Here is a 19,417-nt window from a genome sequence, read left to right on the forward strand (position 1 = left end):
GCATGTGTGACCCAGTGCTTCCGCACTAAGCATGTGTGACCCAGTGCTTCCGCACTAAGCATGTGTGACCCAGTGCTTCCGCACTAAGCATGTGTGACCCAGTGCTTCCGCACTAAGCATGTGTGACCCAGTGCTTCCGCACTAAGCATGTGTGACCCAGTGCTTCCGCACTAAGCATGTGTGACCCAGTGCTTCCGCACTAAGCATGTGTGACCCAGTGCTTCCGCACTAAGCATGTGTGACCCAGTGCTTCCGCACTAAGCATGTGTGACCCAGTGCTTCCGCACTAAGCATGTGTGACCCAGTGCTTCCGCACTAAGCATGTGTGACCCAGTGCTTCCGCACTAAGCATGTGTGACCCAGTGCTTCCGCACTAAGCATGTGTGACCCAGTGCTTCCGCACTAAGCATGTGTGACCCAGTGCTTCCGCACTAAGCATGTGTGACCCAGTGCTTCCGCACTAAGCATGTGTGACCCAGTGCTTCCGCACTAAGCATGTGTGACCCAGTGCTTCCGCACTAAGCATGTGTGACCCAGTGCTTCCGCACTAAGCATGTGTGACCCAGTGCTTCCGCACTAAGCATGTGTGACCCAGTGCTTCCGCACTAAGCATGTGTGACCCAGTGCTTCCGCACTAAGCATGTGTGACCCAGTGCTTCCGCACTAAGCATGTGTGACCCAGTGCTTCCGCACTAAGCATGTGTGACCCAGTGCTTCCGCACTAAGCATGTGTGACCCAGTGCTTCCGCACTAAGCATGTGTGACCCAGTGCTTCCGCACTAAGCATGTGTGACCCAGTGCTTCCGCACTAAGCATGTGTGACCCAGTGCTTCCGCACTAAGCATGTGTGACCCAGTGCTTCCGCACTAAGCATGTGTGACCCAGTGCTTCCGCACTAAGCATGTGTGACCCAGTGCTTCCGCACTAAGCATGTGTGACCCAGTGCTTCCGCACTAAGCATGTGTGACCCAGTGCTTCCGCACTAAGCATGTGTGACCCAGTGCTTCCGCACTAAGCATGTGTGACCCAGTGCTTCCGCACTAAGCATGTGTGACCCAGTGCTTCCGCACTAAGCATGTGTGACCCAGTGCTTCCGCACTAAGCATGTGTGACCCAGTGCTTCCGCACTAAGCATGTGTGACCCAGTGCTTCCGCACTAAGCATGTGTGACCCAGTGCTTCCGCACTAAGCATGTGTGACCCAGTGCTTCCGCACTAAGCATGTGTGACCCAGTGCTTCCGCACTAAGCATGTGTGACCCAGTGCTTCCGCACTAAGCATGTGTGACCCAGTGCTTCCGCACTAAGCATGTGTGACCCAGTGCTTCAGTGAGAATGACGTGCCTGGAACCAAAACGCTCCTGGGATGTGCATGTCAGATATTCAAGAAAGCTTCGGCATCCATTCACTGCAGCTGGTGGAGGGGGAAATCTTGCACTCGTTATTAACAGGCCGGCTGCCTGAATGCAGAAAAGAAAACTCCTGATGTCATGGGGGGGGGGGGGGGGAGAGGCTGGCGGCATGGCACCAGGTGTTTGGTATCTGAGTGGTGGAACACATCAGGGCAGTGCTGGAAGGGTGTGAGTATGTGAATTCAGGATAAAGGGTAAGAGTAAGGCCAGCCATACATTGTTTAGAATCTCCGCCGGTTCAGCAGGAGCCGGGGCAAGATTCGAACTGTTAATAGGCAGGCTGAATGTACCAAGTTAATCGATCGACTTGGGTATAACCAGCCTGTTGGATTTTCTTGCGATTATCGCTAGTGGCTGCTACAGCCACTAGTGATAATCACTGTCTTCTCCCAGCAGGGGTAGCTTCCCCGGCCCCCCTCCTATGGTTGCAGGAAATAATTTTGCTCCCTTTATGGCCTGCCTAAAGGGCCAGTTCACGCCGGATGCAGTTGCGTGCCTTTTTTTCTGCACAAAATGCATGCACAGTGTTTTCCAAGTATTCCAATGGCTCTAGTTCACACCATGCAGTCAGTTTCTGGACAGTTTCTACACTGGAAATACTGCATGGTGTGAACTAGAGCCATTGGAATACAAGGGAAAAACTGTGCATGCATTTTTAGCGCAGAAAAAAAGCACACGGAACTGCATCTGGTGTGAAATGCCCCCAAGTCTTGTGTCTGCACCTCTCCTGTACTTTTCTGTAAACATTCTTTAGGCCCCTTTCACACATGCGGACGATATGTCCATATTTCATCCATCCGTTTGCGGATGAAATACGGACATACATGCACCCCTATGGGATAGCGGGTGTCTGCGGATGAACATCCGCAGACACCCGCTATTGTCCGCCTCCGCAATTGTCCGATTCTGCAGAGGGAGGAAAATCCTATTTTTCTATCCGTCTGCAGAGCGGATCGGATGAGCACGGACAGACGGTCCGTGCTCATCCGATCCCCATAGAGGAGAGCGGAGAGCTGACAGGGCGGTCCCTGCACAGTGTGCAGAGACCGCCCTGTCCGCCGCCGGCTCAGCGGGCACAATGGAACGATCCCCGCTGAGCAAGCGGATCATCATGGGGTGGATCATTACTGATCTGTCCCGTGTGAAAGGGGCCTAAGTGTGTGTGTGGCACTTGCTGGAACCCTCCCACAGCTCTGCTCTATGCACAGGCTATGGTACAGCACAGTGATGATATCACAGCAAGTTTATTATATTTATATCCTTTCTGGTAATTGAGGAATATATTTGAAGGAGAATTTTTGAGCCCAGAATATAGCTGTAATGAATGATGAACGGATTTTCTGTCCCGTAGTGTTAAAACATTAACCTGTATTTCTTCCACAGATATTTATTCCAGTTCTGCAAGGTTTGGCTCTAGCTGCTAAAGACTGTTCTCTGGACAGTGATAACTTCAAATATCCACTAATGGTGAGATGTTCTTGCTGCCTGTCAGGAGTAAAACGAAACTAATGTCAACCCCAATAATGTTGCATTACAATAATCACAAGAATAAAATGCTAGAATGGGAATTGGCTAACCTCTAAGGCCGCGTACACACGCGCGGACTGTTCGCCCAACCTTGTTCGGCAAACAGTTTGTCAAACAGTCCGCTCAAAATTTGCATGAGCGGACTTGCCCACACACGAGCGGACTGTTTGACGAACAAGGTTGGGCAAACAGTTCGCTCAACTTTTGAAATGAACGGACTCGCCCACGTAAGGAGGAGGCAAATCCGCCCATTTCGAGCGCGTGTACAGGTAGGCGGGGCCCGCGAAGGAGACGTCGCGGGCTCCGCCGCCTGGAATGGGCTTAAAGGGGAACCCCAACGCCGAAAAAAATCGGCGTGGGGGTTCCCCCCAAGTCCACACCAGACCCTTGTCCGAGCAGGCTACCCGGCCGGCCAGGAAAGGGGGGCGAGCGAGCGCGCCCCCCCTCCTGAGCCGTACCAGGCCGCGTGCCCTCAACATGGGGGGTGCCTTGGGGAAGGGGGGGCCGCGCGGCCCCCCCACCCCAAAGCACCTTGTCCCCATGTTGATGAGGACAAGGGCCTCTTCCCGACAACCCTGGCCGTTGGTTGTCGGGGTCTGCGGGCGGGGGGCTTATCGGAATCCGGGAGCCCCCTTTAAGAAGGGGGCCCCCGGATACCGGCCCCCCACCCTATGTGAATGAGTATGGGGTACAATGTACCCCTACCCATTCACCTGTGAAATAAAGTACAAAAAAAACACAACACATAGAAAAAGTATTTTATTGCACAGCTCCGGGGGTCTTCCGTCTTCGGGGGTCTTCTCGCCGGACTCCTCCGCTATGTGTGTGTAGCTCTTTTGCTAGCGGAGGAGTCCGGCTTTCTTCCTCCCCGCCGCCGGCCTCTTCTCCCGACTTCGGGGGTCTTGTCCCCCTCTTCGGTTCTTCTGCCGGGCCACCGCGCCTGGTCCGGTGGCCCGGTCTTCTGTCGCCGTCTTCCGTTCTTCTGTCGCCGCCTTCGGTTCTTCTGCCGGGCCACCGCGCCTTCTTGTAGCTCTTTTACAGGCGGTGGCCCGGTCTTCTGTCGCCGATGTCGTCGTCGCCGTCGCCGCCGCCTTCCGTTCTTGTTCTTCTTCTTGTTCTTCTTCTTCTTCTCCTGGAGATGTTGACTCGACGAGCTCTCCGGCCGGAATGCCGGGGACGCGCTGTGCGGTCACTTATATAGTGACAATGGGGCGGGGTCACATGGTATATGTCACATGGGTTGGTCACATGGGTTGATGTCACATGGGGACTATGACATCGTAAGGGGGCGGGGTCACCATGTGACCAACCCATGTGACATATACCATGTGACCCCGCCCCATTGTCACTATATAAGTGACCGCACAGCGCGTCCCCGGCATTCCGGCCGGAGAGCTCGTCGAGTCAACATCTCCAGGAGAAGAAGAAGAAGAACAAGAACGGAAGGCGGCGGCGACGACGACATCGGCGACAGAAGACCGGGCCACCGCCTGTAAAAGAGCTACAAGAAGGCGCGGTGGCCCGGCAGAAGAACCGAAGGCGGCGACAGAAGAACGGAAGACGGCGACAGAAGACCGGGCCACCGGACCAGGCGCGGTGGCCCGGCAGAAGAACCGAAGAGGGGGACAAGACCCCCGAAGTCGGGAGAAGAGGCCGGCGGCGGGGAGGAAGAAAGCCGGACTCCTCCGCTAGCAAAAGAGCTACACACACATAGCGGAGGAGTCCGGCGAGAAGACCCCCGAAGACGGAAGACCCCCGGAGCTGTGCAATAAAATACTTTTTCTATGTGTTGTGTTTTTTTTTGTACTTTATTTCACAGGTGAATGGGTAGGAGTACATTGTACCCCATACTCATTCACATAGGGTGGGGGGCCGGTATCCGGGGGCCCCCTTCTTAAAGGGGGCTCCCGGATTCCGATAAGCCCCCCGCCCGCAGACCCCGACAACCAACGGCCAGGGTTGTCGGGAAGAGGCCCTTGTCCTCATCAACATGGGGACAAGGTGCTTTGGGGTGGGGGGACAAGGTGCTTTGGGGTGCCCATGTTGAGGGCACGCGGCCTGGTACGGCTCAGGAGGGGGGGCGCGCTCGCTCGCCCCCCTTTCCTGGCCGGCCGGGTAGCGTGCTCGGACAAGGGTCTGGTGTGGACTTGGGGGGAACCCCCACGCCGATTTTTTTTCGGCGTTGGGGTTCCCCTTTAAGCCCATTCCAGGCGGCGGAGCCCGCGATGTCTCCTTCGCGGGCCCCGCCTACCTGTACACGCGCTCGAAATGGGCGGACTTTCCGAGCGGGAACAGTCCGCTCATTTCGAAAGTACAGCGGACAGGCCCACACACGGGCGGACTGTTCGCTCAAACACAGTTTCAGCGGACAGTTTTTCGGAATTTCCGAAAGACTTTGTCCGTCCAACTGTCCGCTGAAACTGTCCGCTGAAAGCCCACACACGAGCGGACTGTCCGCCCAAACACTGTTCAGCGGACAAGGTTGGGCGAACAGTCCGCCCGTGTGTACGCGGCCTAAGGGTTCACTTTTGATCATTTCATTTATTATCTTGCTATAACCCATTCTATTCAACACAATTATTGATGTTAAGTTCTTTATCACGTTGTGTGGTGATTGTCTTTCTTTTTTTTTTTGATCAGTACAGCAGGAGGAGTTCTAGCCAGACAGTTTTTTTCTTTTTCTTTTTTTTTTCTTTTTTATTCCCTTTTATTTCAACTTGATCTTGATCCTAATCCTATCAGATTTGAGTGGATATTTTCCGACTTGTCTGCCTTTTTTTTTTTTTTGCAGACCTGTAAAAATGATTGAAAGCAAAGGGGAAAGTTCCGCTTTATTTTTTGGTGGGGGGGACCGGGTTTTGACAGTTATTCGCTCCTACGTCTGCTAGGATCGCTTAGACCAGGCTTGTCCAAACTCCATTGCATTGCTGGCTGCATCAGCATTATGGTTGCCTTCAAAGGACTAGTTGTATCTATAAGACTATATATAAATGTATCTAGGGAACACACCTCCCAACAGGAGTGTTATGTGCAGGGTCCAAGGGTGCCCAGTGTGCGGGGTCCAGGGGTGCCCAGTGTACAGTGTGCGGGGTCCAGGGGTGCCCAGTGTACAGTGTGCGGGGTCCAGGGGTGCCCAGTGTACAGTGTGCGGGGTCCAGGGGTGCCCAGTGTACAGTGTGCAGGGTCCAGGGGTGCCCAGTGTACAGTGTGCGGGGTCCAGGGGTGCCCAGTGTACAGTGTGCGGGGTCCAGGGGTGCCCAGTGTACAGTGTGCGGGGTCCAGGGGTGCCCAGTGTACAGTGTACAGTGTGCGCGGTCCAGGGGTGCCCAGTGTACAGTGTGCGGGGTCCAGGGGTGCCCAGTGTACAGTGTGCGGGGTCCAGGGGTGCCCAGTGTACAATGTGCGGGCTCCAGGGGTGCCCAGTGTACAGTGTGCAGGGTCCAGGGGTGCCCAGTGTACAGTGTGCGGGGTCCAGGGGATCCCTGTGTGTGCGGGGTCCAGGGGATCCCTGTGTGTGCGGGGTCCAGGGGATCCCTGTGTGTGCGGGGTCCAGGGGTGCCCAGTGTGCAGGGGGTGCCCTGTGTACAGTGTGCAGGGTCCAGGGATGCCCTGTGTACAGGTAGCTTTTATTTTACGCTCATAATACAATTTTTTTTTTTTTTTATTCAGTGGGATATTTTAATTGACCAACAGTTTCCAAATCATGGGCTGTTCCATGTAGCCAGATAACCTTACTTGAAATAGAAATGTAACATGCATGATAGAGTTTCAGCATATTTGGAGATCTAGAAATCTTCCAGAATGCCAGTGTAAACTGCCATGATTCGTGAAAAATCGGTTCAGTTTTCTGTTATTCTGACCTAAGTAAACGGACATTGAGTCACTGAACTTTGTACTTGTCCATTGTGTTTTGTGTCTCCTTTTTGAAGACCTGAGGCAGATAATATGCATAACCTATTGCAAGTTAACCTTTCTTTCTTATTCTCTGCAGGCGTTAGGTGAGCTCTGTGAGATCAAGTTTGGAAAAACTCATCCTGTATGCTCTTTGGTAAGCTGTTCTGTTTATACTGTTTACTGCTTGTCGACAAATTAGGTTAATGTGACTGTCAGCCCTGGTTCACACTCCACCCCATTCCTGTGAAAATTCACATGCGATTCTGTGCCGTATGATTTGAGACCTTTCATTTTACCTTTCTCAAATCGCACTGTATCCGCATGGAAAAAAAGGTAGCGTGTTTGTGTGTGTATGAGAATGCAGCCAAATGAATGGCGTTCTTTGCAACCGCCACATTCAGCAGCTTTTTGTATTCAAATATTATATTAGTATTATACTATTAGAGATGCGAACATGTGTTTGCATGTCCAATCCTGTAAAGCTGGGTACACACAGTCAGTTTTTTTCTATCATTCAACCAAGTGGGCCATATGGAAAAAGAAAAAAAAATTACAGATCACTGTACTAACACAAGCAAAGTTGGTGCGGCAATCTCTGTACCGTGCCTTTGTGTTCTCACAGGGGGGGACCAACATCCCCACCCCCAAAGTTCAGCGCTTTCCTTTTGTCTGCAAGCGCTGAACTTTGCTGGACTTACCAACAAGTCAAACTTAGGAAACTGAACACGTTTGTAAGTAGGGGACTTGCAGTAATGCAATGGCCATCGCACACAAATTGACAGCTAAAGTTGGCAGTCGGCGGCTCAATGCAACAGTTTTTCTTTCGTGTTTTCAAACACCATGTATATTCTCTTCTATTAAAGTGTATATTGGGCATATATACTGTATATGCTGTATATATAGTAAATCTCTACAATACATGGATATTCTCCATGTTGTTTTTAAAAAAAATGCTGCAAATACTTGTTTGCCAGAAATTGTGTGCTCCTCACTTCCTGTTTGGGCTGCAACACTTTGCCTCTGCTGCACTTAAATCTGAAGCAGTTTTGTGAACCCCGCCCAGTTCTACGGTGGACTACAGAATGCCTCCCCTCATTTTATGGAGATGAGCAGCAATGGTGCTTTAACTTCTACTTGTCTGGAAGATGCAGAAAATCCTAAGTGGCTGTAATTACCTTTTTATTACTTTATCCTCCATTTATCCCAAACTATTAAATTGTGGTCCTCTTCTAGTGTGTAACATTGATGTATTTTTCAATTTTCAGATATCATCTTTGCCCCTTTGGTTACCCAAGTCTTTGAGTCCAGCCACTGGCCGGGAACTGCAGCGTCTGTCTTATCTAGGATCCTTCTTCAGCCTTTCTGTGTTTGCAGAGGACGATGTAAGTTCTGAGTGTTCTTTTAATTGCTTCTCGGAAATAATAGTGTCATAAAAAGGACATGTTTGTCGCAGTTACTAATCGGATTTTCCCTTTTGCGTGTTCTTGAAATTGTAATATAATTGGATTGGTCATTATGACTAAGACCTGCCAGAGATGGGCAGATGTCCCCCAAGAGTGACAATCAGGGAGGTAGCTGCTTGTCAGCTGTATAAACCTGTGTCCCATGTTTGCATCTTGTGCATCTGGCCTGATAGACTGAGGTGTCACTAGTACAGGTAACCACGTCCTTTATACGAGCTGTGTCCAAAAAGTTTGGTGAATGGTATCCGAAAACAAACAAAACCGAAGTTGCAAACAAATGACCTTTTATTGGGCTTCAAAATAATCGCCACCCCTTCACAACACACTTTTGGCAATTTTCTTAAAGCTTCTGGAAACTGTCGGTAAAGGCATCTTTTAGGAATTGATCGCAGAACCGCTCTCACACATTCTTGGATTGCTGCCACATCTGCAAAACGCGTGCCTTTCATGATGCTCTTCAGGCAGGTAAACAGAAGTCCGCAGGTGCCAGATCAAGGGAGTACAGAGGATGCCGCTTGGATTCCGGATCAAACTGGTAGCACCACGTCTCGACGGTAGGATGGATCCTGGTCGCACATGGTAATGAAATCTCCAGAGGTTTCCATCCGTTTTGCTTTCTGTTCATCTGTTAGCTTGTGTGGCACAAACGGGGAACAGATTTTCTGCTTGCACAAATCTTCGTAGACGATTGTACGCACAGTGTCCTTACGGATCTCATGCCAGCAGCATTTGTTGCACTCGCTTGATCGTGCCTGGTGTTGTTGCTTATTAACGGCCGACCTGAACGTGGCTCATGGCTTCCGTCCCATACACTTGCACCAACATTTAATGTGTCTCCGTCACCTTTATCCCAAATATCTCAAAACTTGGTGTTTACACATTGCTCCATTGCACTGTGACCTCACCTCTCATACTATGTTCGACTGCCCACAGCGGGTATAGTGACGTGTACTAGGTGTTTCTTCTCGACTTGTCTCTGGATAGCCAAGTGCATGTGTGTGCGCCTAGCCCAAATTGCCGTTGAGATATCGGGCGATTCACCAAACTTTTTAGACACACCTCGTACATCTCACTGAGAAGCAGGGAGCATTGGCCGGATCTTATTAGGATTTTTTAACCACTTCAATACTGGGCACTCTCGCCCCCTTCCTTCCCAAACCAATTTTCAGCTTTCAGGGGTCTTTCACTTTCAATAAGAATTGGGCGGTTAGGCAAAGCTGTACCCAAATGAAATTTTTATCATTTTGTTCACACAAATAGAGCTTCCTTTTGGTGGTATTTATTCACGACTCCGTTTTTTTAATTTTTTGCGAAATATAAGCGAAAAAAGAGCGGAAATTTGAAAAACAAACATACTATTAACATACAAACAAACTATTTTTAAAGAAATCCAATAAAATCTAATTTTGTCATAAATGTAATATTACTGAGCGGGTGAATTTCTGCAAGGTTTCACTGTTAATGTTCAGACTTTCATAGCTGTTCTCGTTGACACTTGTGATGACCCTGGGGTTTGGTTCAGTTTCAGATCGATCTAAGAAAGAATTTTGCTTTGTATTGTTTTTCTTAGAGTAAAGTTGTGGAGAAATACTTCTCTGGCCCAGCAATTACTCTAGAGAATACCCGAGTTGTCAGCCAGTCACTACAGCATTACTTGGAGTCTGCGCGGGTAAGTTTCACACTATTACAGTCAGTTTGAATGCAACCATCTTTCATTTACCCAGATCCCCTATAGCATGGGTGTCAAACTCCATTGCATGGTAAAATGCATCAGCGTAATGATGTTTTATCTATACATGAACTTGTATAGCCAAAACATTTTTCCTAATGCTGCGTACACATGGTTGGATTTTCTGATGGGAAATGTTGGATGTGAGCTTGTTGTCGGAAAGTCCGACGTGTGTCTGCACCATCGAACATTTGCTGTCGGACTTTCCACCAACAAATGTTTACTAGCAGGTTCTCAAGTTTTCCGCCAACAAAACTTTGTTGTCGGAAAGTCCGATCGTGTGTGTACACAAACCCGTTGCACAAAAGATTGTGCATGCTCGGAATCGAGCAGAAGGAGCCGCACCGGCTATTGAACTTGCGTTTTCTCGGCTCGTCGTATATCTTGTAAGTCACCGCGTTCCCACATTCGTAATTGTTGGCCAACATTTGTTTGACCGTGTGTATGCAAGACAAGTTTGAGCCAACAACCTTCGAACAAAAATCCGATCGTGTGTACGTGCCATTAGTGTGTTTTTTTGTTTGTTTTGTTTTTTTAAATCTTATGACTGCTGTAAGATGTTCGATTTGTCATTGCTTTCTGTCTCAGTATCAACAGTCTTCAGAACAAATAATGGGCATCGCAGGGACACGGATGGCAAAAAGAAAAAAAATTGACAAATTTTAATCCGTCTCTACGTAATCAAACGGAAAAAAAAAGCTTTAGATTCACTTTATCAAACTAAAACCTGGCTCCCATTTATGTTTTTTTTTCTTTCTGTGCACTAATCAGAAGAGTGCTTTCATCACCCTTCTAATGTGCGTTGAGTGAAATTTTAAACCTTAATTTTGCTTACAGCAAGAATTGTTTAAGATTCTGCACAGCATCTTGCTGAATGGAGAGACCAGAGAGGCTGCTCTAAGCTACATGGCTTCCGTTGTCACTAGCAACATGAAGAAGGCTCAGCTGCAGGTAAAGATCACTCCATTGCTTTTCTGTCGTTTATATCAGGGCTAAATTCTTAGTTCCCTCTCCTTGTATCCTGCAGGCAGATGACCGTCTTGTGTCCACAGATGGCTTCATGCTGAACTTCCTTTGGGTGTTGCAGCAGCTCAGTACTAAGATTAAGCTTGAGACTGTGGATCCCATGTATATTTTCCACCCTAGATGTCGTATAGCATTGCCCAACGATGAAACTCGCATTAAAGCTACCATGGAGGAGGTTGCCAGCTGGATGGGGGAACTGAGTGAGTGTTTAGTAGTTCTTTAGTAGTAGGAAAGTCAGGTCTGCCTTTCCGGATACGGCTGAGCACACAGAAGAGCTTTGTTTTCTGTCAAATCATTTGTATTTCTGTTCATTCAGTCCTGAGAGTTACAATTTCTTACAGTATGTATGTTTAGCTGTTTTACCTGGAGTTCAGTTTTAATATTTTGTCTTTTTGTATTACTCATTTTAAAAATTTAGGCCAAGATTCATCTGCATTTTCCGATCCCAAGTTTCCAACAGAATGTTTCTTCCTGACATTACATGCTCATCACCTTGCCATCTTACCGAGTTGCCGGCGTTATATCCGTCGCCTCAGAGCAATCCGAGAACTGAACAGGTAGGTGACCCTGCCTTCGCATTATCAAGAGTGCTCAGTTTGCAGAAAGGATATTTCAGACTACTCAGGTAATTGGCTTGCTGCTGAGCACTTGAGGTTAAAGTATACAGTCTCACAACTCCCCCTGTTGGTGGATTACCCCTTAAAGCCCACCCCACGAAAAGTAAAGATCAGCAGCTACAAATGCTGCAGCTGCTGACTTTTAATATCCGGACACTTACCTGTCCAGGGAGCCCGCAATGTCAGCACCGCAGCCAATCTTCGGATCTGCTGTTGGGTGCAGTCGCTGCCATTGCCAGTAAGGAAACCTGGCAATGAAGCATTTCGCGCTTAACAGCTGGTTCCCCTACTGTGCATGCACTCTGCTCCTTCTGACTGTAAGGAGGAGGGGGCCGAACTTCGGAGACGACGCAGCTGGCCCATCTCCCAGAAGTGGGGAAGGGGACCAAACAAGCGGAGCTTCGCTTTTTGGGTGGAGCTCCACTTTAATTAGAGATACTTGAACATCCCAGGGACTAAGGAGGCCTAGCAGCTCCAAACCCATAGTTGCAGTGCCTTGCAAAAGTCTTCACTCCCTTTGACTTTTTACCTATTTTGTTACATTACAGCCTTTAGTTCCATTTTTTTTTCTGAATTATATGTGAGGGATCAGAACACAATGGTCTAAGTTGGTGAAGTAAAATTAGAAAAATATATACATAAAACTATTTTTCAGAAATAAAAAAACTGATAATTGGCATGTGCGTATGTATTCACCCCCTTTGTTATGAAGCCCATAAAAAGCTCTGGTGGAACCAGTAACCTTTAGAAGTCAAATAATGTCCACTTGTGTGCGATGATCTGTCAATACATACACACCTTTTTGAAAGGCCCCAGAGGCTGCAACACCTAAATAAGAGGCACCACTAACCAAACACTGCCATGAAGACCAAGAAACTCTCCAAGTGAGGTACAATGTTGCTGAGAAGTACAGGGGTTAGGTTATAAAAAAAAAAATATCCAAATCTTTGATGATCCCTAGGAGCACCATCAAATCTATCATAACCAAATGGAAAGAACATGGCACAACAGCAAACCTGCCAAGAGACGGGCGGACACCAAAACTCGTGGACCGGGCAAGGAGGGCATTAATCAGACGCAGCACAGAGACCTAAGGTAACCCCCGGAGGAGCTGCAGAGTTCCACAGCAGAGACCGGAGTATCTGTACATAGGACGACAATAAGCCGTACACTCCATAGAGTTGGGCTTTATGGCAGAGTGGCCAGAAGAAAGCCATTACTTTCAGCAAAAAAACAAAATGCCACATTTTGAGTTTGTGAAAAGGCATGTGGGAGACTCCCAAAATGTATGGAGGAAGGTGCTCTGGTCTGATGAGACTAAAATTGAACTTTTTGGCCATCAAAGAAACTGCTATGTCTGGCGCAAAACCAACACATCACATCACCCAAAGAACACCCACAGTGAAACATGGTGGTGACAGCATCATGCTGTGGGGATGTTTTTCAGCAGTCGGGACTGGGAAACTGGTCAGAGTTGAGGGAAAGATGGATGGTGCTAAACACAGGGATATTCTTGAGCAATACCTGTAGCACTCTGTGTGTGATTTGAGGCTAGGACGCAGGTTCACCTTCCAGAAGGACAATGACCCCAAACACACTGCTAAAGCAACACTTGAGTGGTTTAAGGGGAAACATGTAAATGTGTTGGAATGGCCTAGTCAAAGCCCAGACCTCAATCCAATAGAAAATCTGTGGTCAGACTTAGATTGCTGTTCACAAGCGCAAACCATCCAACCTGAAGGAGCTGGAGCAGTTTTGAAAGGAGAAATGGGCAAAAATCCCAGTGGTAAGATGTGGCAAGCTCATAGAGACTTATCCAAAGTGACTTAGAGCTGTGATAGCCGCAAAAGGAGGCTCTATAAAGTATTGACTTTAGGGGGTGAATAGTTATGCACATTGACTTGTTCTGTGTTCCCTATTTGTTTGCTTCACAATAAGAAGAAAAAAGAAAAAAAATCTTCAACGTTGTGGGCATGTTCTGTAAATATAAATGATGCGCAGCGCCTAGAGGCGATTCAGTTCGCATTGTGCGCTATACAAGTATTTCATTCATTCATTCATGCAAATCCTCAAACAATCCATGTTTGCATCACCTCAGTTTTCATACAAACTAGAGCTGCGTGATCATTAAAAACTTGTGATCTCAATTCAACCCCCCTCACAACCTTAATCCAGCATTTCCACAATTCAGTGCAGAGCCGATCTCTGCTGACAGCTGTCAAAAAAAAAAGGCAGGCTGTGTTCTGTCAGGATCAGCGACCCGTCAGATTAGGCAAAGGACAGCCTTCTTGGTACACCTTGCACTTGGCCGCAGTAAGCCTGCAGTCAGAAGGCGGCAGCAGACCTCTTTTTACACCCACCCAAGTCATACATTTTACACTTAATTTTACCAGTAAACTGAGCTTATATGTGAAATACCGTATTTTGAGATCCATCAGACTGTTTTGATGTTGAATTTTAAAAGCCGCGGTGTCCTGTAGTAATAGCAAACCTGTGAGATCAGCAGGCTTGCCACTGCTTTTAACCACTTCAGACCCGTAAGGATTCACCCCCTTCCTGACCAGGCCATTTTATGCGATAGGGCACCGTGTCACTTTAACTGACAATTGCGCAGTCGTGCGACGCTGTACCCAAACATAGTGTAGGTCCCTTTTTCCCCACAAATAGAGCTTTCTTTTGGTGGTATTTGATCACCTCTACGGTTTTTGCTTTTTGCGCTATAAACAAAAGAGCAGCAAGAATTTTGACAACACTTTACCATTTGCTATAATATCTCATATTTAAAAACAAAATGCAAAAATAAACACAAATTTCTTCATCAGTTTAGGCCGATATATGTTCTACATATTTTTGGTAAAAAAACGCAATAAGCATATATGGATTGGTTTGTGCAAATGTTCTATCCCCTATTTTGTAGACGATATATTTGTTGCTTTTTTTTTTTATATCGGGACTGCGACAGATCAGACACTTTTGACACCTTTTTGGGGACCATTGATATTTATACAGAAATCGGTGCTATAAAAATGAACTGATTACTGCGACCCCATGGTTTACACACACAAATGAGTTTCTCGCTCTGTCAGGAGCGATCGTGGGTGTCTGGCGGACATCACGCCCAATGGGCACATGCATTGGCTCCTTAGTGACGTGGCCGCGTATGTGAACCCCCTATACTCCCTATACTCCGCGTATGTGAACCCCCTAACTGTACCCACATACAGCTGCGGTGATTCTCGCAGGAGTGCCATTCTGCCGCCGCTTGACGATTGATGGCGGGCAGTTTGGCAAGTGGTGAAAATTCAACATCAAAACAGTATCATGGATTTCTAAATACTGGATTTCTAAATACTGTATTTCACTATATAAGCTCAGTTTACTAGTAAAAATAAGTGTGAAATGCACGAACTTGGGTGGGGTATAAAATGATGTCCGCTGCCACCTGCTTACTGCAGACGAGTGTGGGTTGTAGCAAGATGGCCATCGCCGATTCTGACGGAACACCTTCCGTCCCTTTCTTTTAGATCAAAGGGATGAACTTTGGACTGTAAATTAGGCCATTTTAACCACTTAAAGACAAAGCCTTTTTCTGACACTTGCTGCTTACAAGTTAAAATCAGTATTTATTTTTTTTTCTTGAAAATGACTTGGAACCCCCCAAACATATTTATATTTTTTCGCAGGGAATAATATGATGGTCGTTGCAATATATTTTGTCACACTGTATTTGCGCAGCGGTCTTTCAAAAGCATTTTTTGAATTAAAAAAAAGTTAAGTTGGCCCAATTTTTAGTCTTTTTATTATGTGAAAGATAATGTTACGCCAAGAATTTAGAGATTCGTGATCTTTATTCTAAGCAAAAAAATCGTGATTCTTATTTTATCCATAATTGTGCAGCTCTAGTTCAAAAACTAATATTTGCGGCTTTGTCATCTTGCTGGAGTTGATAAAAGGGTTATACAATCCTCTTGAATGTCCTAATTTTCTTTAGCTGTTTTGTGAAGTTCTGAATAATACGCTTTGTGAGGAAACGTTGCATACCCCGCTGGCGCTCTTCAGTGTGAATGGATTCTTTTGTTTTGTATAACATCTTGTATCTTTTCTAATTCCTCTCTCCATCACCCATTGCAGGACAGTGGAAGAGCTAAAGAACAATGAAAGTCAGTGGAAGGACTCCCCGCTGGCCGCCCGGCACAGAGAGATGCTGAAACGTTTTAAAACGCAACTTAAGGTTTGTTCCACACTCGGGGCGGAGTATCACTATAAACATCCACAGTTTAATTTAAAGTGCATTCTCTTCCTAAAAGTACCCTGTCATCCATTTATGTGACTTGTAAGCCAATAAACGGCCTCTCGTTTTTTAAAAATAGATATTCAGAGCTGACTGCTTTTTGTTTATCTGTCGTTATAAGGGGACTTTAGACTGCTGGAAGGTTGCAGCAGATCTTCAGAAAAAGCTGCACCCTGTCACAACACAATATCATGCACGGCATTGGTGCCATTGTTCTCCTATTTTGCTTGACAGATCCTTTCAGTGATGTAGGAGAGATGGTTAGGGGTGCAAAAGTTTAATTTAGGCTGTGAACTTACAAATACTTTCTAATTTGTACTGTGTGAGTAGTGACTACCGTACAATTGCTTTTTTTTTTTTTTTTTTCTTGGGGCCGAGGATGGGTTGGGTTTAAATAAAAAGCCAAAGCTTTCATGCAGTCCCCCCCACAATTACATCAGAGTGCAGAATAATCGCATACTTGTTTGGATGGCAAAAGCAACCTACTTACCAAAACATGGGAACCATGAATCAAATACAACTTAGATTAGTCAAGAAGCTTCCCACCTATTAAAACAGAACTGCTATCTTTCGTGCTTGCATAGGCAGATCCCCGTTCTGTGTTTACAGATGATCATTGGGTGCTGGAGGACATTGAGTTCCTGGCACCCGCAGATCGGCTTCTGCTGTGAAGATTAATGCAGAATCGTGTGTGTGTGTGTGTGTGTGTATATATATATGTGTGTGTGTGTATGTATATATATATATATATATATATATATATATATATATATATATATATATATATATATATATATATATATATATATATATATATATATATATATATACATACATACACACATACACATATATATGTGTGTGATCCTGCACATAGCTGCCGCCCTGTAGCAGTGAAACTGCTATAGGTTAGTCAGCAAATGGTTAGCTGTGTTAGATATATATATCTATTTATTATCGCTAGATCTATACATCTCTATCAATATATAGATAGATATATATAATAGAGAGAGAGAGATGGATAGAGATTATATATGTGTATATATATTAGTTATGATCTAATTAGATTTGGGTACAGCACTGTTGACAAAGATCTGCTTATACAATAACAGCAATAGAATTAAATTATTAAAGTGGTTGTAAAGTCACATATATTACACTTCTCCTCTGTTTTGGTCCAGGTTTTGTGTGTGTGTGTGTGTGTGTGTGTGTGTGTGTGTGTGTGTGTGTGTGTGTGTTGCTATGCATTCATGTGTCCTCACTCTGCTCCTCTGCTCTCCTTCCCAATCTAAGGGAGAATAGTGGGAGGGGCTGAAATTCCCTTCTGATGTATGCTAGCGTAGAGGGAGGACACGTGACCGCACAGCAGCGCTGTGCAAAGAAGGTAGTTAGCATTATAATAAGCATTATAGCATTATGGTAATTGGCATTATAATAAAAAAAAAATTTTTTAAAAGCCGCACGCTATACTTAATTAACACGGACTAAGAACAGGATGAAAGTAATATATGTGACTTTACAGCCACTTTACTAATTTGATTCTATAGCTGTTATTGTATACTGTATAAGCAGATTTATGTCAACAGTGCTGTACCCAAATCCAATTTGATATATATACACATGTGATTCTTCACAGCAGAATCTGATCTGTGGGTGCCAGGCACTCGGTGACCTTGAGCACCCAATGATTATCGATAAATGCAGAACTGGGATCTGCCTATGTAAGCAAGGAAGATTGCAGTTCTGATAGGCGAGAAGCTTCTTGACTAATCTTTGCTCCTGATGTTAACCCCTTCCCAGCCAGTGTTAGTATAGTGATGGTGCATATTTTTAGCGCTGATCACTGTATTAGTGTTAATAAGACAGTGCCGTATTGCAAAAAATGGCCTGGTCATGAAGGGGGGTAAATCTTCTGGAGGTCAAGCGGTTAATAGATGTTACTTTACAACCACAGGGGAATAGTTTTACTCAAGGCAGGAGGGGTGGGTTTGGGGAGGAGGTCGGCTCACAATACAGACAACGGAAATGCTAAAGAGGGAGAGATGCTAAAAATACAGCACAATAGCGGAGCAAAGTAAACTTGACCATGTTATCGTGGCTCAGCAGCCATGATTGGTGTGGTCAGTTCACATAGGGAAATACAGGAACAAGCAGGATCTGCAACTGAAGTAAAAAAATAAAGCCTAAATTTCTTTTTAAATATTAAAATATAACATTTTTTATCTTTTTTTGCAGAAACTAGTACGATGTAAGGCCTGTGCTGATGCTGGCCTACTAGATGAAAACTTTTTAAGAAGATGCCTCAGCTTTTATGGAATGGTTATCCAACTCCTTCTTCACATGATGGATCCCGCTTACCCAAGGTGAGCTTCCAGTTGTTAAGGGTCTAGAGCCATACCAGCAATTTAATCCTGTCATTTTGGGGGATGTGTTTATTAATGGCTGCTTGTAAAAAAAGTCGGTGCAAGAAAACAAGAAAAAAGATATCTGAAATTGTAGTTTTTGATTCTGTGTGCTTTCTCTTCCGGTGACAGTATGACGCTGCCTTTAAATCCAGACATTCCCAAGATGTTTGCTGCACTGCCCGAATTCTATGTAGAAGACGTAGCCGAGTTCTTGTTTTTTATTGTGCAGTAAGTACACAACTGTAATTTTGGGGTTCTCTAAAATGACAAAACATCTGCAAAGGCGTGTGGTGTCCAGAAAAAAAATGATTGGTTTTATCAATGTTTAAAACCACAAGAAGTGGTTATTTAAAAGAACCTGACAGGTGTACAAACTTATAATAACCACTTGCCGACCGCGCTATAGCCAAATGACTGCTACATTGCGGCCGGCCAGTTCTGGGAGGGCATCATGAGGCCCTCCCATGATCGTGCCCACTGCTTATCACAGATTGAGGTAAAGAGCCAATCGAGTAGCTCTTATCCATGTGATCAGCTGTGTCCAATCACAGCTGGTCACAATTTAAACAAAAGCAGGTTATCTGCATTCCTTTCTTCACGCTGACAGCATGAGGAGAGGCAAAGGGACATGTGCACTGATCGGTGTCCTGATTAGCATTGCAGTCCCAACAGTGTCCACCAGTGCTGCCTCATCAGCGCACATCCAGGAAGGAGAAAAATTAACTGTTTGCAAAATTTTATAGCAAACTATGAAATGTTTTCTTTTTTCATTTATTTAGCAAAAAAAGTAAACAACCCAGTGGTGATTAAATGCTAGCAAAAAAAAAGCTCTATTTGTGTAAAAATGTCATAAGGGGACTGCAATGTCATAAGTGTAGCATGCCTGCGTAATTGCCATTCAAAGTGTGACCGCACTGAAAGCTGAAAATTTGCCTGGGCAAGGACGAGGGTTAAAGTGCCCAGTAGGCAAGTGGTTAAAGCATATGTAAAGGCAAAATAAAAAACTCATATGCAGTATATCTCTGCAATATGTGCACATTTTCTCATATTTGATC

The 19,417-nt window shown here is 45.9% G+C and overlaps 1 protein-coding gene across 2 annotated transcripts in view; it reads left to right on the forward strand.

Annotated features, from left to right (window-relative positions):
* UBE4B (ubiquitination factor E4B) overlaps positions 1–19,417 on the forward strand; it is a 131,178-nt gene that overhangs the window by 90,538 nt on the left and 21,223 nt on the right. For both annotated transcript variants that reach the window (XM_077458163.1, XM_077458164.1), the window contains 10 exons: positions 2,794–2,877; positions 6,929–6,985; positions 8,097–8,213; positions 9,865–9,963; positions 10,861–10,974; positions 11,051–11,249; positions 11,468–11,606; positions 15,798–15,897; positions 18,193–18,320; positions 18,492–18,590. In XM_077458163.1, the coding sequence (XP_077314289.1) occupies positions 2,794–2,877; positions 6,929–6,985; positions 8,097–8,213; positions 9,865–9,963; positions 10,861–10,974; positions 11,051–11,249; positions 11,468–11,606; positions 15,798–15,897; positions 18,193–18,320; positions 18,492–18,590 (1,136 nt within the window). The remainder of the gene's footprint in view (positions 1–2,793; positions 2,878–6,928; positions 6,986–8,096; positions 8,214–9,864; positions 9,964–10,860; positions 10,975–11,050; positions 11,250–11,467; positions 11,607–15,797; positions 15,898–18,192; positions 18,321–18,491; positions 18,591–19,417) is intronic.

The sequence above is a fragment of the Lithobates pipiens genome, unplaced genomic scaffold, assembly GCF_037356315.1.
Source record: "Lithobates pipiens isolate NorthernLeopardFrog02 unplaced genomic scaffold, aLitPip1_a1.2 Scaffold_27, whole genome shotgun sequence".
NCBI lineage: Eukaryota > Metazoa > Chordata > Amphibia > Anura > Ranidae > Lithobates > Lithobates pipiens.